Source organism: Scylla paramamosain, chromosome 13, assembly GCF_035594125.1.
Source record: "Scylla paramamosain isolate STU-SP2022 chromosome 13, ASM3559412v1, whole genome shotgun sequence".
Taxonomy (NCBI): domain Eukaryota; kingdom Metazoa; phylum Arthropoda; class Malacostraca; order Decapoda; family Portunidae; genus Scylla; species Scylla paramamosain.
This window is the reverse complement of record NC_087163.1, coordinates 21,543,307-21,567,096: the sequence shown is the minus strand read 5'-3', so window position 1 is coordinate 21,567,096 and position 23,790 is coordinate 21,543,307. Positions and strand designations below refer to the sequence as shown.

Below are 23,790 nucleotides of genomic sequence, written 5' to 3'. Positions count from 1 at the left end.
TATGTGACTATCGGCAATTGGCTAAATCAAAATATATTAAGATACTATACACAATTTTGTGCAAAAAGTAAGATTCATATAGACATTGTCAGTATCTTAAAAATATAACTATTAACCGGAAGAAAACATAAACTAACCTAAACAAAGATATATATGACTCTAAAATCTACGTATTAACACATAGAATCCTAGACAAACTAGCAAAAACCTGAATATACAAACATAAAATCTTGAAACTGAGGTTTGGAGGGAATAAGTTACAAGAAAGAACATTTTTCACACTAATGTGGCACCTTAGATCATACCGGCGAGTAACAGACGGACGGTTTTGGAGGCAGGACAAGATGATGTTTTTAGGGGAGCAGAGCTGTTTTTATCACCAACAAACCTAAAGAACACCCTCTAAATATCTCCTGTTTGCTGTCGCGTGGAATTGTTCGGCAATAATCAAGTGAGTATATAGCATCGGATTTGTGTTATGAAGACTACGTCAAAAAACACATTCTAGACTAGGTTAGGCAACGTTAATGTGCTTGACTGTTAATACATAGGTTGGAATAGTTGTAGAATGAGAAATTGAGTTTGAGAATTTGTTTAATTTGAAAGCTTATGCCGTCCCACTAAGTTTGTTCAGTGTGAGGATTGCTTAGATTTATTAGTGTAAGGAATTTGTTGCTTATGTGAATATAGTTATTTAGTTATTTTTGCCTAAATAATTCCCCTGAAAGCAAAGACAGCCCATGGGGAAAACATAATGAGGATTATGTTACAGCATCTTTCCTCATAAAAAGTGAAAAAAAGAAATTCACAGGAAGTACATAATAAATTTCATTGATGAAAAAGAACAATTGAATGATGACCATGATTTAAAAAAAAAAACTTAATAAAAAAAATGTCATGTTTCTTACAACTCTTGGCTTATCAGGAATTTCTATAGAGGCTAGACAACCTTATAACTTCCTTTTTGGTGTGACTGTCTTGATAACTCATAGGTAAATTCATCCTGAGAAATTAATTTGCTATGCCCATCACTACCACAGTGAGGGAAATCTGAGGTATAAGCTTGAGACTGCCATAAGCATGAAGATGTTGACTGTGTAGGTGATGCTGGCAGCTGTATTGTTTGTAGCTTTCCAAGAATTGCCCTCCATTAAGCAGTTGATACAGTAATATACAAAGGAAAAGAAGTGAAGGAGGTTACTTGCTTAGTTTACTTAGGGAGTGGTAACCTTAGCTTATCTTTCAGGAATGTTTGGGTTGCTCCGCATGCCTCGCTTTGTCCGGCGGTTCATCCGTCGGAGAACCAATAGGATGCCTGTTGATAAGGCAATAAAGATGAAGTGAGTGCTCCCCATCAATGCACTAAACATTTGTAAAGTGCTTAGCTATTCAGCAACCATTAGTGCCTTGTAGTTATCTAATCTGATAAAAAAAATTTCATAAATTTATCCAAGTTGAATTAAGAAACTAATATGAAAGCTGTATGCATATTGATGCAATGAAGATCCTGAGTAAAATTAATAATCCTTAAATAGTCAACTTACTAGCATGTGGGACATAGCTATTGAGACAAAGTCAGTACATATGTAGAATATCAGCCTATGTTGGGAGAAAAGTGCTCTGCAAAAAAAAAAAAAAATAAATAAATAAATAAAATATATATATAAAAAAAAATAATAAAAAAAATATAAATAAATAAATAAAAAATAATATGAACTATGCAGTACATTATGCAGCTGTGATTTGTGTTGTGGATTTCAAGGGTTAATCTCCACTTCACACAGCTTTTTCATCCCTTCTCCCTTTCTAAGATGGTTGATCTACACTTCACAGAGCTTGTTCATTCCTTCACCCTTTCTGAGATGGTTACTCTGCACTTCACACTATTTGTTCATTCCTTCTCCCTTTCTGAGATTTTTTTTTTTTTTCATGAGCTCTAGATCAGTGTGCCCATTCACTTTTGCCTGCAGTAAGTCTCAAGATGATGTGCCTCTTAGTTGATAGGATTTCATTGAGTAACATTAGCTGAGTCAAGTTCATTCATGAATAAAACAAACGAGATGAAAAGCTAGAAGATTCTCACAAAGGACAAATTTGAATTTTGGTCATGAAAGTCAGTCGCTCTGCTCTCATTAATACAGTCTGCTGCTGTTACATGACCCTATATTTTGGGGAAATTGACATACTGATAATAACTTTGTTTTTCAGAGAGAGGTTTTCTTTAGCATATGCCTTCTTTGCATGGAACATGTTTGGTATCCTGGCATACATGATGTACAAAGGCAAACTGACAAAGGTTGAAGATGGAAATGAAGAATCCCAAGGTAAGATAGAAGACAGAAAGACTGTTCAATATTCCAGTCTATGCTTATTAAAAAAAATAAATAAATGAATAAAAAAAATAATAATAATAATTGCCTTTTAGTACATGGTTTAGCTCTTCATTTAATTTGTCATAAGAATTAATTTTCTTCTGTAACTCAAACCTCAGAATTAATGTATTAATGCTTATCTTGTAGTACAGACCCAGGACTTACGCAGTTTTCAATAACTACTTTATTTTCAACAGGTCGCCAGTTTGTGAAGATGCTTCACCTTAAAAATGTAACTCTTCATGAAATCAAGGGCATAAATTATGTACAGAAATATGACCTCAATGAAGAAGCAGCTCATGAGACTGGTGTTCCAGAGACTGGTGTCACTAATGAAGACCAAGAACAGTTTCAAGAGGAATCTGAGTTGAAAGACTCCCTGTGATGTGTTTGTAAAGACAATGAAGGATGTGAAAAATTTGAAAATTTGACTTGTGAATTTGTGGAGATATTGATATAAACTATTCACTAAGCTGTACAATTCTGGCATTAGAAAGTTGTTAGAATCCCTGAGCTGCAAAATTCCTACTTTGTTATTTGTACTTAATACTTTCGAGTTTTGTAGAAAGGGACACACCTTGAACATGATGAGGTGCTATCAAGCAGCAAGACTTGCAGGAAGGCATCTGCACAGGCTGTGCACTCATCATTGGAATTTCCCTACAAAGACAGGAAAAGTTCTATTTTCTTGTAGCTCAGAACTTTCTGAAGAGGAAGTATTTTCAGCCCTATATATTCCTGGAAGTAGAGCAACAACTGCTGATGGTGTTGTTACCCCATATCTGGACTTTTCTAAGCAGTTTGAAGATGTTGCCTTGCTTGAGCACTCTGTCACTCAGCGTTGTATGAATATAGATGTAAATGGAATTGCAAGAAAGTGGTCAGAGTGGAAGGAATTAGAAAAGCTTAGATCAGATCTTGAGGAGAAAAAGGCAACACTGACAAAAGCTGTGAAAACATTGCAAAAGAATAAAAAAGATAAAGAACAAGTAAATGTGCTAAAGGAACATGGAAAGAAAATAAGAAATGAAGCAAAGGCTTTGACACAAAAAATTTGGGACTTGGAAGAGGTAGCTGTTATTGGTGCTCTTAGCCTTCCCAATAATCTCCATGAATCTACTGGCACCAATGATAAATTATTTTTCAGCCTATCCAAGAAACCAGTCTTTAGTTTTCATCCTAAAAGCCACATAGATTTGGGGTCAACATCAGAGGAGCTGGAAATTGTTGATAATTCACCCACAGCTTATTATCTCAAGAACAGACTTGCTTTACTTGAACTTGTTTGTAATGATTATTTTTTGTCTACAATGAATAACCAAGGTTTCTCAATGATGTCAAACTCAGATTTTGTTAAGGCTGCCATTATGGAAGGCTGTGGCATCCATTCCAGGGACAGACCTCAGCATAACAGATTATCTACAGGTGCAGGGCATGACACAACCCCTTTGCATCTTGTAGGAGGAGGATCATTACAAGCTTTCTCTGCATATTTCACCAAGCAGATTATTGAAAAGAGTGACCATCTACCTATAAAGGTGATCACAACTGGTCGTAATTACAGTTCATCTGGGCCATCTAGCTTGACACACCCTGGCTTGTTAGGATGTAGACAGTCGTCAGTAGTTGATGGATTTGTACTGTACGAGGATGTAGGAGTGCAAGAAAAGACGTTATTGCAGGACGCCATGGTGATGGTGACTGAATGTTACCTTCACTTAGGGGTTCATTTCCAGATGGTCCAGTATTCTGCAAAAAAACTGGATGTGCATGAATCTGCAGCAGTAGGTTTCCTGATGTTTTCTCCCCACACAGGCCAATACCATGAGGTAGCGAGGATATCTCTGTGTGGTGATTACATTAGTAGGAGGTTATGGACACTTTGTAGAAAAGATAAGTCTGCAAGTTTTGTATCCATGCTACACATTCGAGCTTGTCATACTGCTCACCTGTTGGCTCTCTTGATGGAGAATGGCCAGGAGGAGAACGGTACTTACAGGCTTCCTGGATGCCTTCAGTCTGCTGTTGATTCATTTTAGGATATGAGAGTTGTAGTAAAATATTGTCAATAAGGCCATGTTATAAGGCATACATAAAACTCCTAAGGCATGATGATAACCATAGTAACTTTGGACTGTACAGGTTGGGGAGATGCCATGAGACTGCTAAGTTTAATTCATGAATTATGGAGTATCTTAAAATTAATAAACCATTGCATGACCAAGATTTGTAAACTGAGGTTTCTCACATGGAAAGCAAAGGTGTCATGATCCTGTAAGATCACAGAGGACAACAAACAACTTTGAGCCACTGTCAGATTAATTTGTAACTGAATGCTTTTTTTCATATTTGTTCTTCCATCATATTTTCACAGCTATTGGCTCAGTTTATATACTGTTTGCAGTTTGCTTGGTATATTCATCAATTCAAATGCCACCCTCTCCTCCAAACACACACACACACACACGCACACACACACACACACACACACACACACACACACACACACACACACACACACACACACACACACACACATGCATGTTACCTGAAACTGACTGCAGTCAAATCCATGTCTTGAAGAGAGAACTCTCCTTATTCTTTAACTTGAGAAATACTAACTATTTGTACATAAATGTACATAAATACAGAACTATGAAAGTTTTTTTTGTTTTATTCTTCACTGAAAAGTAGACAAAATACATGGGAAACATTGAGAAAATGTTATTCTTCAAGGTAATACCAGTCTTTTGTGAATATTAATGTTTATCATAGTCAAAAGATACATCTACCTTGCTGTTTAATGAAAATAAATCATATGGTCCAAATTTTATAAAATATGGCAGTCTCACTGAATCCAAGCTAGGGAGTGCATTAGTCATTTTGTAAAATGTGCCAACCTGTGTCCTTGCATCAGGTCCTTTTCAGAGGCCCAAAACAATGACCAGCCTATGAATGGCTCCCATCACAAATTTTCATCATGTCACAGAGGATAAAAAATACATTAAACAGACGTGTCTATATCTACAACACTACCTATGTATGCATATACCAAACAGACATTCCTTTTAAAGGGGGAATAGCCAAGACCTGCCTTGTCTTGCTGGAAGGACAGAAATACACAGGAAGGGGGTTCCCAGTCCCCTCACTCTGTCCTTTTTAGTTGTCTTTGGCCACACAATGAATACAGAAGCAATATTCTTCCAACCCAGTAAACACAGGAGAAATGTATGTGAAACCCCCACAAGGGCTTTTGTAACAACTTGAGAGAGAGAGAGAGAGAGAGAGAGAGAGAGAGAGAGAGAGAATTAAGATCTATAAACAAGACATTGTAAGACGGTTTACAAGACTTTGTACCTTCTTTATTACATGTCTATCTGCACAACCCATTTTATAAAACAAGGAATTAAATTATATTGCTACTTTTGTATCCAGAAATTATTTAAAAATAAATAGTTAGATACAGTTCCTATAAATGTAAGACAAGGATGGCCACCGACAGAAACTTTCATGTAAACAGAGACTGCAAGCAAAATATGAAATAAGTTATTAAAAATATCAGTCCCATGAAATATAAGTAGATAAATGGTTCATTGTAAGCTTTAAAATAACAAACAATTCAATAAAAACCTCATCCAATCCAGATCTTCACACATTAATTACTTTGACTTACTTTTTATTCAGCTTACTACGAACGATGTCTCGGAACTGCGTCAAGATCTTGTTTTCTCTCTTCTGCCTTTCCTCCTTGCTAAACATTGCCAATGCTCGTTTCTCATCAGCTGAATAAATCTGGTTTTCTTTACGTAACCTAACGGCTTCCATCCTGCGGTGGCGGCTTCCACTCATCACATACCCAACTTCTTCAAATTTGGCAATCTCATCTGATGTCAAGCCGATCTCACCACGCCGGGGAATCCTCTTGCCCTCAGCTACATAGGCTGCCATTGCTGCTCCTTCACCAGGCAGAAGAGCCTGTGGATACAATAGTGCTATCAGACAGAGATCAACACTGTCTTTATGATTCACCATATGACTAGCTTTGTTCATGGGGTGTTTTGATATTTCTCAGTTTTAAAGGAAATCCAGTTATATGAAGGAAGATGACAATAGAATAAGTGTACAATTAGTCTTACCTTGCCATAGTCCTTTTTGGAGAGGGTGACTTGAGGCTTGGGGACAGGACCCACCACCACCTCCTCCACCATGTTTCCATCACTGTCTTCTGCAAGGAAAAAAATAAAATAAAATAAAAATAAATAAATAAATCAAATCAATGGGATTCAAACTCCCTCAGCATCCCATAACAATCATAACACATTCTTTCCCTGTGCCACTACACCTTGCTTCCAGCGCTGCACAAGATTAGGAAAGACATTTTAAATCATTCACTTCATTCTTGCCAACACAGTTCCTGATGCTCATTTCTTACTCCATATAGATCTGAAAAATTATTAGACCTTTGTTTGTCTCACACTCCTAGATTGCATCCACCACTTTTACTCTGAAATGAGAAGTAGCATCTCAAAAATTATTTCAATACATCTAAAAAAAACTTCCATTCACTCCAAATATCAACACATCCTACAGAGATTTCCTAATTTCTCTCTTAATATTCTGGACTCCATGACATGACCACCCAGAGGAAAATATTTAAAAGATAGCAATAATAAAATAGCTATGTACAAGTACAATGGGCAATTCTAAACCTCATTCTAATAATGTGCCACACCATTAAACAGGAGAGAAATAAGATAACAATTTTTGACAGTCCTTCATTCCTTACTTCTTTTCTCTATCCACTTGAGCTGATCATCGTCATCATCAACTTCCGAACCACTCTCACTTTCTGAAGAGGAATCACTGTCCTTCTTTTTGGATGCCTTTTTCTTGCTCTTTTTCTTCTTCTTCTTTTCTTTCTTGTGTTTCTTCTTATTTTTCTTCTTCTTCTTCTTCTTTTCCTTTTCTACAGTCAAAGAATCATTCAACGCTCCCTTCATAACCATCTTTGCCATTCTTTCATCGTCCGTGTTCATCTCATCAGAGCTGTAAAGACGGTAAAGTTTTAACATACAAAATTATTTACCTAAGCATTTCATATACAAGTTGACTTCATTTGCCAACTGCAACATCAAAATTACAAATAAACAATGAAAGATGCAAGATGGCATTGTTCACACAGTATAATATGTATGTTCTGAGAGGGTTGCACCAAATGATATCCTTCAGTACATTACAGGTGTTCACCCAAACCTTTGATATGTTGATGGGAAAAAGAGAGGTCTGTTATGATGCAGATAGCGAAATTGAGTTATGCTTTTGTACCTCAATGTGAAGAGCTCTGAGTGTACTGTGTAGTCAGGTATGCATGGATTTTTCCTCTCCCATCCAAGAGATGAAGTTAACATGTGAGAAATTGCTTAAGACAGTATGTGGTGCCTTGCCTAAGCAGCCTCTTTCATCATAAGATCTATTATACAGCAAAATCCCAGTCCTCACTCTTCTTGGACATTTCCTGGTGACATCGCCCACAGCTCTGGTACACCTTCCTCAGTAATCTGCTGCCGCTGCTGGCGCCGGAAACCATAGTAGTCGTCACTCTGGCTGCTTGTGTTGCTGCGCCGGCCGAACCCTCCACTACCTGATGCAAGAAAGTTGTCACCATTTTAGTTAGTATATAGGAGTGATGAGTCTTACAAGCAATGAGCTTTCAGTGTTAAGCTTAACCATTCATTTTTCTATATTAAAAAAAAGTTCAAAGTATATAATCAATAATTATTCTTAATTTACAATGCTAAGAACCTAATATATGAAATCTATTTAATATTAGTCTTTTCACAATATTTTACATTTTAAAAATAGTTAATCTTATTTTCTTCTGCCTTTGGAGCAATTATATTCCAGACTTTACTTTCTGATCACAATCTCTACTAAATGATAACACTAATAATTCCTGAAGCATAAACCTTGTAGCAAGAAAACAGTATTATTACATAAGTTCACCCATCTCATGGCAAAAGAAACCATTGTTCTCAGTGAAATACTTGGGCCACAATGTAACACAGTGGTGTATCACCACATATTGTTAATTCCTGAGATATCAATTTTTATCAAATTTATAATTTTCTCTGCATACCCAGGTTACATCACACCATGATGGTCTGCAGGCGGTGTCAGGAGGAAGGGGAGAGAAAAGGGGTAAAGGACAGAAGGAAGGGGGGTAAAGGAGGGGATTTCATTAGCATATGAGTGAAGCAGTGCATAAAAAAAAATAATAAATAAAAATAAAAAATAAATAAATAAATAAATCAGCCAATAGGTGGGCTGTATTCTGCAAGGCAGAAGGGAAGAGCTTGATTTTGAATCAGTCTTAGAAGATGGCAATAATAAAGCTTAACCATCACCATTTCTTCCCAATGAGGACTCCAGTGATAACGAAGTACCAGAGGACCAATAAAGTAGGTTAAGTTAGGTTAGATCAGGTTAGATTTAGTTAGATTAGGTTAGGTTTAGTAAGATTAGGTTTAGTTAAGCTTTGTTTTTTCATTGTCATGCATGAAGGCGAAACTACATTTTTCTGGTAGATTTTGGAGTTTTATGAATCTCTTCTTGTTTTCACCTCAAATCATTAGTTCATGTGTGTCGGAATGGTACAGAAAAGAACTGTTGATTTGTGGCAGAAATAGTTACTAGATTCACTCAAAGAATATCAAAATCTACCAGAAAAATGTAGTTTCATCCAAAATTGTTAGACGGGTACACTTATATAAATTTACCAGAAAAACAATCACCAGCCAATTAATGCATACCTCGGTCTCTGTCTCTGTACGTTCCTCCATTTCTGTAGTGGTCCCTTGAGCTCCCAGAACTCCTGTGGTTAATTTCATGTTGTTGTTCAAAGAATTTCTTGTGGCCCCACCTGTCATCTGGGGTTGGTGGTGACCGCTCCCTATTTCTCTGGGGACCACCACGGCTACTGCCTCTGTTAGGTGTCCGGGACCTGCTTCTCTGGCTGGAAGTACTGTTCTCTACATCCCATCTGCTCGCTCGTTGGTCTCTGCGACTGAGATCTTTCTGTTTTGATGAAGACCGACTCCTCTCTCTCTCAAAGCGTCCATTACGTTGCTGTGCATGCAACATCTCTTCTCTTCTGTGGCTGTCACCTCCATGCTTTGGTCTTGTCTTCACTGGTGACTCAGAATCTGAATGAGAATCTGATCTGCTTCTCTTTTTACGGCTGTCTGCTACTGTTTCCCTTGATCTCGATCTCTTGTGCCTGTCTCTTGATTTTGACCTCCTTCTGTCTCTGGATTTCGAGCTGTGTCTGTCTCTGGATTTTGACCTTCTTTCTCTTGATTTTGACTTCTTTCTGTCTCTTGATCTTGACCTTCTTTCCCTTGATTTTGATCTCTTTCTTTCCCTTGACTTTGATCTTCTGTCCCTTGATTTTGACCCATATCTGTCCCTTGATTTTGACCTCTGTCTGTCTCTTGACCTTGACCTCTGTCTGTCTCTTGATCTTGACCTATGCCTGTCTCTTGATTTTGACCTGTGTCTGTCTCTTGATTTTGACCTGTGTGTTTTTTCATGCCGTTTTACTCTGCGATTTCTGTCTCTGGAACTTGATCTGCGGTGTCTTTCCCTTGACCTTGAGTGTTTGCCTCTGTCTCTTGAGCCTGACCTACGAATTCTGTCCTGTGAGTGTGACCTGTTGTCTCTCCGGCGATGCTTGTCACGTGACTCTGTGCGGTGACCTCTGTCCCTTGAGGGAGACCTAGATTTGTGGCGCCGTCTCACAGGGCTGGAGCCACGACTGTGATGCTTCTTGTCTTTATTCTTGATGTCTACACTATCATCACTGCTGCTGCTACTCCTCCTGCCACTTTGGCTGCTGCTGTCATCATTACTGCTGCTGCTACTGCGGCTGCTGCTTCTGCTTTTACTTCGACCCATGTTGCCTATTATAAAACACATGTATTAGGTTGATATAAAAAAGAAAGAAGAGAAAAGAAAACAAGAGAGAGATTCATTAAAAGATATAGTTTTAGCTCTAAATAAATAATACAAATGGAAGAAATGAAAAAAAAATGCCTTTGAAAAGCTAAAACTTTCATGAATAAATGTAAGCATTCACACATGTTGGTAATTACCAAATTTCCTCGAGTATTGGTTAAATTTGGAGGCCAAATATTTAAGCAAAATCTTGGGGGTTAACCTAAACACAGGGATTAGATTTCTTAGGTTGAAAATTCAGGAATCCAAACATGACAGGAAGGGTCACTTGCAACTCTTGGCTTTAGAAATAAGATATTTACTTACTATGACCAGTAAAGAAGACAAATCTTTACCAGTTAGCAATGAAGAGATGCATTGTGCCTCTAGCACATAAAGCTTACAAATACATAACAAGACTACTTGACTTATTTTATATTGTGGTTTCAATGGTCTTTGATGAAATGCTTGTTTGGTCACCATATACACATAAAACACCCATAGATTGAAATGCACATAAAAATTCTTTAGAGTTTCACATTCAATATATAGATACAGCACAACATCATGTATCTTTTGTTTAAGTATATCTGTGGTATTGAGAGAGAGAGAGAGAGAGAGAGAGAGAGAGAGAGAGAGAGAGAGAGAGAGAGAGAGAGAGAGAGAGAGAGAGAGAGAGAGAGAGAGAGAGAGAGAGAGAGAGAGAGAGAGAGAGAGAGAGAGAGAGAGAGAGAGAGAGAGAGAGAGAGAGAGTGTGTGTGTGTACTTATTAATACACTTAGGGTTTCAGGTGTTTGGGTGTGGACTGTGCTGTGTTTGAGGTCAGTGGGTAAATAAGGGGGAGGGGTGCTGACCAACACAATTACTTTAAAGATGGAGCGATGTATTCATTTATATAAAAACTTATAATAATAATATTGATGTAGTAGTAGTAGTGCATAGCAGTAATAATTTCATTATCATTATAAGCCAAGCATGAGTGGTACAAGTGTGTGTGTGTGTGTGTGTGTGTGTGTGTGTGTGTGTGTGTGTGTGTGTGTGTGTGTGTGTGTGTGTGTGTGTGTGTGTGTGTGTGTGTGTGTGTGTGTGTGTGGTGCCCGCATGTGAGGAAAAAGATTTCACACAGTGTTGCCAGATTGTAATTTCTAGAGATGTGAAATTTTTATCTTTTGTCAGAATTTAAGAGATTACTATAAAATCTTCTGAAATTTTAGCCTGTAGGAGATGCAGAGCAGAACACAAAGTCAACAGGTCTCATAACATCTAACCTCTCAGGCATATTTCCCAGGCCTTCACAAGGAACATTTTCATCTTTTTTTACAATCCTTTCCCTTTCTTCCTTGCTGTCATACAATCCCAGCACTGTGAGAATCCCTCTATCTACTTTTTCCTGTCTAGTTTGCCACTCTGATTCATCTATGATTCCCATAATTTCTTCTATAAATCTATATCTCTGTCGCTCATATTTACAGCATTCCACAATTAAGTGTTCTATCATCTCTCTTCCCCCTACAGAAATTACAGTCTTGGTCTTGCTCATCCCTACTCCTGGCTTTAACCTCTAGTGTTCTTGTCCTTGCTTTAAGTAACAATCTATTCCCCCCAGTCTTCTACATGCAGGGAAGTACCTCCTGTCTCTCTTTCTTCCTATACTATTTAAACATGCACTTTCTCTCCAATCCTGACTACCATCTGCCCCTGCCATTCTCCTCTATTTTCTTCCTCACCATCTTGGTGCCTAACCTCTGCCATTCTTCCTCTATGTTCTCCCTTTATTTCCATTCCATTTTTTTTTTGTTTTTCCAAGATGAGTTTCCTTCTACACTAAGTATCTTTTTATCCCATCTATCCTCACAAATCTGTCTATCTTCTTATGTAAATTAAGTTTTCCTTTCACTACCCTATGCCTGAATGTGCTCCACCCCATCTCACCTGACTGCCTCTACTGCTGTACTATTTGGAACTCTACTTATCTACAACATTCTGTGATCATTCTTGCTTCATGAGATCTCCCTCCTGGTAATAAGTAATTTCTGACCCATACAAACAATATGGTACTGCCATTCCTTTCCATAAGCTTCTACCTATTTCATACTTGTTAATAACTGATCTATTCCCTCCATTAATTATCATGCCTGTCATCCTCCTGGCCTTCCCTTTGTTTATTTTCCTTTGTTTTCTCCTCCTACTCCATCTTTATTAATTTATAAACCTAGGTTTGTATATTTATCTACTACTTGTAGCACAATATTCCCAAGGGCCCACTGGCTTTCTCCTGTGCTGTTATATTCCATCACCTTACATTTCCTGTCACTGTATCTTGTGTCCCACTCCCTTCTATACTCCTCTGCTATTCTAAGTAACTCCTCCACACCCTCTTTCTTCTCAGCAAGTGACACTATGTCATCTGCGTATGCTAGGCCTCCTAAACTACTGTCTCTAACCTTTGTTCCCTTCTATGACTTCCTAATCCTTATTAGCAATTCCTCTATGTAAACAAATTTGCAAACAGTATATAATGTCCCTTTAGGAGTTGCATACTTGATAAATATTGCACTGTGTAACTTCTAATTACAAGAAGAATATTTAATTCTTGTAATATATATTAACAATGAAAATCTCAATTGTCAGAATTTTTTTTAAATTGCCAGAAATTTTGGCAACAAATCTCCAAAAATTTTACCAGGACCATCTGGCAACACTGATTTCACACATTAATCATTCCACACACTCTCTCTCTCTCTCTCTCTCTGCTCATACTCACATAAAATATGGTGATTTAATACTATAACTTGTCATTTCATTACCAGCACAGCACTCCAAGGTTAACAGATTTTTTTTTCATTAGGTGGATGTTAGAGGCTCCTGGCCTTCAAATAAGTAGCTGACCTATACACAAGTAACATACCATAAATTACGAATTTCTGAGCAAGAAATCAAGGGTTTTTGTTTTTTTAAATTTGTTATGCTCAGAGAGTGACAAACCTAGTGCATACAAAAGAAAACATTTACATATAAATTGTGACTCACAGGTTATGCCATTAACAGAAAATGAAATAAAAATAAAATGAAGAAACAGAATCAGAATCCACCAAAGCGTGGATGCCTTAAGAGAATTGAATCTAAGTGATCATCCTCAAGCAAATATGGACACATCAGTAACACAGCCTGTCTGATATTGTCATTTACAGTGGGACAGCCAATACAGTAATGATGGAGACTGTTGGCATTTTCCCTGTTATACAACATACATGAAGAAAACTGTGGTTTATCACCTGCCTCACCTCACCCACACTGGTTTCTACCTGTACTCAAGGAAATATGTTAACTTATCTGATGGCACAAAGAACAACAATACTGAAGTAACATTAGGGTTTCCATCAGAGGGCAAGGTTAAGTAGGTTTATTAGTTTCACTGCTGATCCCTTCATTGTGTTGATCACGACTTGAAAAAGCGTCATGTTTTGCTCAGAAATAAACAGCCAGTCTGAAAATTAGTATGCTATTTCCATAATCCCCCCACAGTGAGTATTTCATTGAAGAGGTGAGTCCTGGAGACGTGAGGAAGAATACAGCTCAGATAAGGAGGCATTTCATTACAACCTCACCTATTGTTTAGTTGCTCCCAGATCCACACACATTCCTCTTCGTCACTCCTGTACTCTCGTATCTCCTAAACACCATACAAACAACGGATAAACATCATTGCTAACGATAAGTCCTGGAGGCGTGGGGAAACAGAATACAGCTTGGGTAATTCATTAAGACTCACCTGTCCTCGAGTTTGTCCCTCACGCTATTCCTCCTCAGCCTCCAAATATCAGGACCCTCTTACCTCCTATTTGCTACATATCTGAGAAATAACGCATTAAAATGATGGCTTATTATGTTGAATACAGCTAAGATAAGATTACAAACTTACCTTCTGTGTTTTGATGCTCTCAGATTCTTATACGGTTCCTCTTCACAGACACAGCCTCCAAATATCATTACTCTCGTATCCCATTCCTTACATATCCCTATACATCAACACCAACATGACGGAAATTACAGTTCATTAAACTTAATTATTAAATGAGACCTTATGGATGTTTCAGGATTGTCTTATTTTTTACGGTAATGAAGTAATCCTCAAATACGGTTATTAAGCAAAACATTTATAATATGTGATAGTGATGAATTAAAATATCACTTTAGATTACAAGGTTCTCAAACACAGTATAGTTTAGCATAAACCAATAAAGATCTGCAGAATTTCAAGAGTTTTCATTCATCCCATTCGTATCCCCTTCATGTTTACATCACAATTTCACATTTTCACATTTGGCGGGAAGAAGATAGCAAGTAGGTAGCTACAGTGACTGGTGACTGGGAATAAGGAGTTTTCCCCTGCTTTAATTTCATTGTAAAGGCGCAGAGATACAGGCAGCGTGAGCAAGAAGGCAAGGCTGACGTGAGGAAGGAACTGGTGAATATAAAAGGCAGGAGTAAGAATACACGTGTAGCAGAAAGTCGAGGCAGAGATAGGTGAGAGGGCGGCCTGGATGTCAGTCATTACAAGAAGTCTTAAGGTATTTGCTTCAGTCCCCTTGATACACCGCCAGCTTGCATTTTTTTATGGTAAAGTAATGGATTTGTATTGTTGTGTTTGCATGGCGTTGGCTTGAGTAATATGAGTAATTGACTTAAGTAATGGCGGTGGTTACGTAGCAGGCGGTATTGATCCGGGATTGGATTTTCGACTTGGATGTGTTACTGTTCACTCAGACTGTGACTTTTTTTTTATATTCTCCTGCTTCATTGTGTATGTATTTCATATGATGTTTTGCTTCACCAAGATACCTTAGTTAATTGATATTGTTATTTTTTCCATTACTTGATACATTTTACAGTTTTACTGCATCACAGTATATGTTTTAGATGTTTTACTTCATCAGGATGCTTTATTTAGTTGTGAATATTCTTTCTCCATTACCTGATAGATTCCAAGGGAGCCATATTAAGTATTAGTCAGAAATTAATGATAATGATAGAAAATAATCATGAAGGTTGTGGTCTGGAGTTGTCTCCGCCTGGCACTAAATGTGACCCAGAGGTTATAACATTTGGTTAGCGTTGGAAAGCACTTCACTAATACGTGGCTGAGACTGAAGTATGACAGTTCTTATCTTTATTGTTAGCTTTTATCTTTACTTCAACTTGCACATTCAGAAGACACACACTTCAGTTATCACAGCTTTGAATGTCTGGTAGAGGAAACTGCCTGTGTGTCAGAGCCTTAGATGTAATGTTAGTCAAGGTTTGGTAGAGTGATGATCTGGCATTCCCTCAGGTCCATGAGCTCCTTAAAAGTAAGGTGAGGATATCTTAGAATATTTCATTTTGCAACAATAAATGTGTCAAAATCATCATATAAAATAGTTGAGTGGCACCATCATACCTTTTCAGTAATACCTGCCTTTACTTTACCCTTCAGAGTTTGTTTCTAATGTACACCATATCTTATTGAAGCATAAATTATACCTTAATACTTGCTGCTTTGGATGGCTCCTGTAGCACTGATTGAAACACTTACTGGACTTATTGCAGCCCACTAATGCTTGGGTTATAACACTTGCTTAGTGAGAGGAGGATTCATGTTAAAATTCTAGGACAGGCAGATACAATTAGGGTTTCTGTCTTCTTTTAAATCATAGACACCCTGCCATCATGGTGAGAAACTACTGGGGAGCTCTTATTCTACAGTGGAATCTGGATACCTACCTGACATTTCCTTACAGGAAGGTAGCCAAGATAGTGTCATTCCTTGCATTTTAGTCACCCTTTGTGGTGTGTAGAGAATGTGGTGGCAGTATTCCTTCAGCCCAGCAGTGTTGTGAGTGGCCAGGCTGTCCTGCTACAAGAAATTCTCCCTAAGAATCTAAAACTGTATTTTAACCAGTGGCAGCTTGTCCATAAGGACTGGTGGGCTGCAGACTTCCCTGTCTCAGCCTTATCAGGCTGATGAATGATTCATTCATATAATTCATTTTATACTAAAAAAAAATAATATACTTTATATTCCAATCAGTATTTTTCATTGTTTTTTCTATCATTTTCTAACACAAAATACTACCAGATTTGATAAATTAATTACAGAGTAAAACACTTCTTCCAGGATTGGCACAGTGCCAGCCAGGCTGTAGCAGGGCTGGAGTCGGTTCAGCCCTGCATGGTACCCTGAGTGGGGAATGTTATTCGCCCTCTGTGTTAGTTAAACAAATAACACATTACGTTCATGATTCGTGAATAATAGCCAGTTTTAGCACTCTGCGTGACAACCAAAGCTTAGTTTCAGTGTCCTGGTTACTTCAATACTACATATTGTAGCTGATAATTTGATAAATGTTCTTCATAGCTTTGGCAACGCATAAATTTTAAATTCTGAACCTATAAGTACAAAACGTAATGTTTGTGATTCAAATAAAACTGCCTACAGCACAGCCTCATTAGTATTGTAATCTGAAATCATTGTGCAGGCTCCCCCCACCCCCCCAACATTTTTTTTTACCATGAGCTGCCACTGATTTTAACTGTTGAGGTTCATGGAAACAAATGTCATCTCTACATTTATTAAAATGTCTTGCCAGTGCACAACTCACAAGTCACCTAAAACAAGAGCCAATCATTGTCAATTGAACCTGAGGGAACACGGTTGCCTTGTGGATGGCCCCACACAGCAGCTGTGTTTGAAAATTGACATCCACTGAGTCATTGCCTACCACTGGTGACTCTACTACATTTGAATGCTTTCAGAGTAATGCATTAACAAAGACAAGGCTCTCTTATCATGCTTCATATAGACTATCATGAATATATGTATACATGACAAAACACATTATCTTGAGAATGCATGCAAGGGTCACTGTTGTCACTACAGTAACACTTCTTAATGGGAAAAAAAAAATTCTTAACAGTAATTACATACAAACAAATTTTATCTCTACATTTTTAGAGTTATCTGAGATCTAAACTTTTATGTTCCTTTAATTAGTGTTTGATCCATGATATATTCTAATATTAGATTAATTTATATTCAGTACTCAATAATATATAATTATACATATAATAAAATTAATTGCTCTGATATTCACATTATATTGCAGGTCATTACTTACTGTATTAGCAAATCCATGTGCATGTGAAAGTGTGTACAGGAGCAACTTCTGATATTCCAATGTTAGTCTTCACTTCACACTTAAAATACTTTATATACACACACAGCTACTACACCATCCTGAAGAAATTATATTTGCTATATACACAGTCTCACATGAGCTACATACAGCCCTGTCTGTATTTACAAAATGAGGATCAGGTACACGGAGCAAAACTTAAAATGGTGCGATAATGTTACTAGAGGCCAAAGAGACAATGTCGGTTGTGGTACTAGGCTCCACTGGTGTTTCTTCTAGCTAAATAAGTCTGTATTCTTTTATTTTATAGTGCAGGAAAATGAAACACTGTGGGATACTAAAAATCAACAGCAAATCACACTTGTGGCAACAACTCATACATTTAGTTGGTTGGAAGTGTTAAATCTAAGCAAAGTATTTCAGAAGAGACCCAAGCAGCATTGTTGCTTTTATATTCCCCTCTTCAAAAGTGTTCAGAATTGTATGACCTCAGTAAAATACATGGGCACACTTCAAGGCCAACTGCCTGAGGGATGGGTGCACCACAGTGCCCACAGCAGCCATCAGTGGACCCGCACAAAAATTTGAGAAAAATAGGTCAACATGATGGGACTTGAAAAGTGCTGCATTATTTTGCTTCTTAAAAGGAGACTGGCTTTCTATGGATGAGTGATTATTGGCACAGAGCTTAGTTTACCTGTGGGTAAGTCTGGTTTTGGGGCACACTCAAAGCTGTCTGCATGGTACAGTAGTCTTGTGTGGAGGCTCTCGGAGATGTGTTTTGACGATTTTCCTTTGGGGTTGTCTGTGTACCTCTGACGTGTGTTGTTGGCAGTAGGGAAATCCTCTGTACCTGACTCTTGATTAGTCTGGGCAGTATGAAGTGGCAAGTGGTGTTGGAATTACTGGGTTCTGTTTTTTTGGACATTGGCAGGTCTCAGTCTACCCAGTCATTGAGTGCCAGTAGTTGCTAATGTAACCACAGCACAAATTCCTCTTATCAGGGTTTGCTTTGGCTACAATCATTCTGCTGTATTTCCCAGCTATTGCCTCATGAACCAGTTAGCTGCTGCCCTGCAGAACCCTATCATAGCCATCCTCTTAGGAAGTTAGGAAGAATCATTAGGTGTGAATGGAATGGGTCAAGGTAAATTTTATTACAAATGTTTAAAAGAGAATCTTTGGTTGGATGATTAAACATTTCTGGAGGGATTTCACTTATTTAGATTTTTTTTTTTTTCTCTCTAAATATAGTTACACATAGCATTCCCTTTTATAAAACTGCCCTTCCTTCACAGCAAATTTTTCCAACACATATTAGGCAGAGAAATCCTTGTCAGAAGGAATCATCTTTAGATGATGAATTCACCTAAACTACAGTGTGGTGGTAGGAGCATCAAGCTGATGTATAGGATTTCTCTGCTAAATCAGTGTTGAAGGAATAATTTACAAGAAACAGCAATCTTACAAAGGAAATGTTCCCTGCATAATACAGTTTAAGGGAGGAAGATTCTAGACATCTTCAAATTAATCTCTGCATATTCTTCAAAGTAAATGATTGGAAGTATGGTTTACAATTTTTTGTGAACAAGAGCAGCTGATTTTTTTTGTTATTACAGTAGTGAATTACCATTTAATCCCTGTCTGAATCAAGTTGGGCATAAAAAAAGTAAAATTGTATGACTTTAAAAAAATTGTGTATTATGGCCTGGACTCTCGTAAATCCTTAAAAAAAAAAAATAAATAAATAAAAAAATAAATAAATAAATAAGTGTATTATGGCTTGGACTCAAGTAAATCCTTTCTTAAAATGAACTATTTCTCAGATAGAATATACATGACCAAATTTATTGTAGCCTTCGTGTTGAAACGAGCAGTACCAAAGTAAACACACCGGCTACATCCAGCCGCAAATTCAATAGCTCATGTAACTTATATCTTCATTCATGGCCAAGTATTGCAGTTATAAAATTCTTAAAACCACCTTCACAAGAAATTATTTTGAATGGACAAGAAGCTCACAATGCCTTGCATGCAGCATCAATCCCAAAAACTGATGCAGTCAGAAATACAGAATTAATTAATTAAGAATTAAGTAAACTCATTCAAAACACAAATCACTGAGGAAAAATCTTGCCCCAGTTTGGTGCCTTCAAGAACTTGGAGTGCACATCAACAGTGTTCTTAGGCCATTTAGTAATTAATTCCAGATTTTCATAAAGCTCAAAGACATTTATATATTTCTGGAAGATTCTCTATTATATAAGTGAAGTAGATCTATTAAATCAACAAAAATGTTGAGTCATTGAAAATATAAGATAAATCATTCGTACATGCAAGATAAGAAACATGGGTACAGTATCTAGAGAATACAAAATACTGGTTAGATTAGGTGGCACACATCCCATCATTTCTAGCCTTGCTTTGACTCACCTTAAACTTACCACACTCAGTTACAATAATGTTCCTCACGAGACACCTGACACTTCTCACAGTGAACCTTACAACACCAAACAAACCTACAATTGCACTTTTCCGTAACTTCCTTAACCATGGTCTGGTAGCCACGACCGCAGCACAGCAGCCGGCAGCCATCCATGCCCCAGCTTGTCTTGTTGCAAAGTCGACCAGTTGTCCCCAACACACCAAGACTGTAGGCAGATAAAATATATATATATATATATATATATATATATATATATATATATATATATATATATATATATATATATATATATATATATATATATATATATATATATATATATATATATATATATATATATATATACACACACACACACACACACACACACACACACACATATTATTATTACTATTATTACTATTATTTTATTATTATTATTATTATTATTATTATTATTATTATTATTATTATCAATATTTGCATTTGCAGTATATTTATTGTAATTTCCTTAGCTTTAATCTTGTAATTATTATTGCTATTATTACTAGTCTAGTTACTTAAATAATTCTTTAGATAGTTTACCTAAAATATTGCCAATTGGTGTTGGTGTAAACAATATTCATAATTATGTACATATATGTGACTGTCGGGAAGCTTCGGCTTGACAGTCTCTGCCATCTTACTTCTTTTGTAAACACGTCTTTCTCAAATGTATTTATGCAAATGGGCAATAAACCTTTACTTACTTACTTACTTACTTACACACACACATATATATATATATATATATATATATATATATATATATATATATATATATATATATATATATATATATATATATATATATATATATATATATATATATATATATATATATATATATATATATGACAACAAATGATAATGAACTAACAAAGTAATACATTTCTAGTGATTTACATGATTACTGATTCATTGTTATTCTCCCCTCAGATTGTAGACACTTGCTGCTCATCTGCAGGAAACAAAAATAGCCAGAAGAGGAATTGAGAAGGCTGTGCCGTGTGTGCTCAGCCATTTTAGAAAGATGAACCAGAGTGCCTGTAATAACACCACGTCTGTGGCGGCTCCACCCCGGCGCGGAGCCCTGATTGTGATTGAGGGATGCGACCGCACCGGCAAGACAACACAGGCCAAGAAACTGGTTGAATATCTGAATGGCAGTGACCGCAAGGCAATGTTCATGAGATTCCCAGATCGCACAACCCAGATTGGTAGTCTCATTGATGGTTACTTGAGCCGAGGCGTCAATTTAGAGGATCACGTCATTCACCTTTTGTTCTCCGCAAACAGGTGGGAAAATCACCCCAGGATAGTATCAGCTCTGAAATCTGGCACATCAGTGATTATTGACCGTTATGCTTTCTCTGGGGTGGCCTTCTCTGCTGCCAAAGATGGCCTTGGGCTGGAGTGGTGCAAAGGCAGTGATGCAGGTTTGCCCAAGCCTGACACTGTGCTATTCCTGGATCTCCCGCTTGAACAAGCCGCCCTACGAGGAGAGTACGGCGGTGAGCGCTATGAGAACCTGAAGTTTCAACAGAAGGTTTACAGGAACTACATGGCACTGAAGGATGACACCTGGGTGATGATTGATGCAAGCAGAAGTATAGAAGAGGTGCAGAGAAGCATGGAGGCAGCATTAGAGAAAGTAATGAAAGAGTCCAAGTTTGGGCCACTTCCTGGCCTCTGGTGGTCATAACCTAGTCAACAGCAGTCACATTCTCCTGTGAATCACATCATTCTTTGATATAATATATCAATGTGCAATGGAGTCTTACTGATGATAAAAACTATGTTAATTTTACTCTGCTATTACAACCAATAACTTTATTATCCATAATAATGTTTATGATCCAAACGTTACAGATAATGCCAAAAACAATGAATAAACTATTGCTATAAAATATGATATTGTGGAATGATATCTTGTTACAATCGTATGGTAAATCTATATAACTATATACAAGGCTGGCAATCCCACATGGGATGATCTAGACAAAGCAACACACACACACACACACACACACACACACACACACACACACACACACACACACACACACACACACACACACACACACACACACACATAGCCCTGCCAGCTCCTGATGGAAAGGCACAGTCTCATGGACCACCTTACTATACCCCAGGAGCTTACAGTGCAGCTGACCACATGCGTCCATAGCCAGGCCTGACAGCAAACACTGGTAGTATCACATGTATATGATACTACTAGTATAATTATATTATTACTATTATTATTATTATTGTTATTACTATTTTTTATTATTATTATCACCATCATGTCAAACTTGTAATGTGTTCACTACTCTATTTAATGGTTTCATGGTGACATCTGGAGCCAAGACCTGGCCACTTGAATGCCTGAGTCATTGTCTGTCCACCACTGGTGTGCTCTGTGATACTGCTTCATGCCTTAGTCCTTTTCCCCAAGATATTTTATATAATTTTCACCAGTAAAGGTTAGAATGATGGTGGATTAGAAATATACCAAATAAAAATTAGACACTATAAATGAACAAAATCTAAATATACAAATATGAAATAGTTTAAGAATTTTAGATATTATAGTTGTGTTATTACTTTTATAATATCAAGATACTGCTAAAATAAAAAATCCCAAGGAATCTTTTGTTCATATCCTATCGGTGTGTATGTGTATATGTATGCACGTACAAGTATGTATGTGTGTATTTATAAAGGCAGTATAATCTATGGACTTACTCCTCATTCCTGGTGCAGTAGTCTGGGGACTCCTCCAGGTACACCAGGTCCCGTCTGGTGGGCCGCTTGAAGCCTCTCTTCAGTGGGCGGAGTTTCTTTCTCTTTCTCTTCTTTACAAATCTGAGACGAGAGGAAGTATGTAAGTGACAGAAATGGTTATTATGCTAGACTAGTAGAAACGGTACTGCTAGTGTGCATACAACTAAGCTTTTGCATATGAAATTGCTACTATTGTAAAAAAGAAAAAAATGTGCCAAACCAAAAGGAACCAAATAATAAATCAATACAGATAATTATGAAAGATGTAATTTGACACTTTTCCTGTAATTTAGTAAGATCTTCCATAATTACTAACATTCTGAGGTCTCTTCTTGCTCCACAGCCAAGTCTAAGCATTATACTGGTTAAAAACTTAAATTTATTGTTTTTATTCTTTTAATTCATGTTAGTGTTTAAGATTTTTTTGCTTCTCGTGCTGTGGAGTGTTGGATTCCTAAATAAGGTACGTGTAAATATATTGAGGGATTACATGGTCATGACAATATGCAATAAGTCATGAAATAAGCCTGGCATCAGCACTGTAGTTACCTGACGATGGAGGCTCCCTCAAAGCGCTGCAGAAGGGAGTCACCAATGTTTGTGAAGGCACCCATCCTGCGCCAACACACCCGCATGGAGCAGGACCCCGAGACACCGTGGCACTTGCACACCAACTCCATTTCTGACCTGATGGCCTGAGGGAGATGCCGACGGTACACCTGACTTAGTTGATGGTATGTCTGAGCACCTGAGTCTGGGCAGGATTGTCACACTCGAAAGTCTGTTAACACGTCACTGTCCAGTATGCTTAGTGCTTTCCATCATTTAGAAGTTCTCTGACCAGCTGACAGTCTCCCTTCAAAACCAGACAACTGAGATTATGAGAACATGACTTTAGACTGGAAGAAAATGTAACAGTGATCATAACTAACTGTACTTTTGACTATGTACAGTTCCATTTTTCTACCACCCATAGTTCTAAATGAATGCTGTGATA

The 23,790-nt window shown here is 37.4% G+C and overlaps 4 protein-coding genes across 15 annotated transcripts in view; 2 read left to right on the top strand and 2 right to left on the bottom strand.

The window, feature by feature from the left end:
- Nucleotides 1-283: 283 nt before the first annotated feature.
- Nucleotides 284-5,036, top strand: LOC135106510 (serine--tRNA synthetase-like protein Slimp). Of its 3 annotated transcripts, none has more exons than XM_064015603.1 (4): nucleotides 284-451; nucleotides 1,247-1,340; nucleotides 2,209-2,324; nucleotides 2,570-5,036. In XM_064015603.1, exons 2-4 carry the CDS (start codon nucleotides 1,249-1,251, stop codon nucleotides 2,755-2,757), a joined length of 396 nt encoding a protein of 131 aa, XP_063871673.1. In that variant the 5' UTR covers nucleotides 284-451; nucleotides 1,247-1,248; the 3' UTR covers nucleotides 2,758-5,036. The 3 variants fall into 3 exon arrangements, with proteins under 3 accessions (XP_063871673.1, XP_063871671.1, XP_063871672.1); XM_064015601.1 differs by having other exon boundaries at nucleotides 288-451; XM_064015602.1 differs by lacking the exon at nucleotides 1,247-1,340 and having other exon boundaries at nucleotides 288-451.
- LOC135106509 (NKAP family protein CG6066-like) lies at nucleotides 5,031-14,445 on the bottom strand. Its single transcript, XM_064015600.1, has 6 exons — nucleotides 14,287-14,445; nucleotides 9,182-10,330; nucleotides 7,872-8,013; nucleotides 7,159-7,418; nucleotides 6,509-6,597; nucleotides 5,031-6,347 (listed from the first exon to the last, which is right to left on the bottom strand). The coding sequence occupies exons 2-6, from the start codon at nucleotides 10,323-10,325 to the stop codon at nucleotides 6,042-6,044; spliced, it is 1,941 nt and encodes a 646-aa protein (XP_063871670.1). The 5' UTR covers nucleotides 10,326-10,330; nucleotides 14,287-14,445; the 3' UTR covers nucleotides 5,031-6,041.
- A 215-nt stretch (nucleotides 14,446-14,660) lies between these two features.
- LOC135106508 (thymidylate kinase-like) lies at nucleotides 14,661-22,657 on the top strand. Of its 8 annotated transcripts, none has more exons than XM_064015594.1 (2): nucleotides 14,661-14,708; nucleotides 20,943-22,657. In XM_064015594.1, exon 2 carries the CDS (start codon nucleotides 21,037-21,039, stop codon nucleotides 21,706-21,708), a length of 672 nt encoding a protein of 223 aa, XP_063871664.1. In that variant the 5' UTR covers nucleotides 14,661-14,708; nucleotides 20,943-21,036; the 3' UTR covers nucleotides 21,709-22,657. The 8 variants fall into 8 exon arrangements, with proteins under 8 accessions (XP_063871664.1, XP_063871662.1, XP_063871669.1 ...); XM_064015592.1 differs by having other exon boundaries at nucleotides 14,690-14,891; XM_064015599.1 differs by having other exon boundaries at nucleotides 14,691-14,712.
- Nucleotides 16,962-23,790, bottom strand: part of LOC135106507 (protein Wnt-5b-like) — a 73,102-nt gene continuing 66,273 nt past the window's right edge. For all 3 annotated transcript variants that reach the window (XM_064015588.1, XM_064015590.1, XM_064015589.1), the window contains 3 exons: nucleotides 23,343-23,488; nucleotides 22,755-22,874; nucleotides 16,962-20,190 (listed from right to left, as the gene is read on the bottom strand). In XM_064015588.1, coding sequence (XP_063871658.1) covers nucleotides 19,989-20,190; nucleotides 22,755-22,874; nucleotides 23,343-23,488 — 468 coding nt within the window. In that variant the 3' untranslated portion in view covers nucleotides 16,962-19,988. The remainder of the gene's footprint in view (nucleotides 20,191-22,754; nucleotides 22,875-23,342; nucleotides 23,489-23,790) is intronic.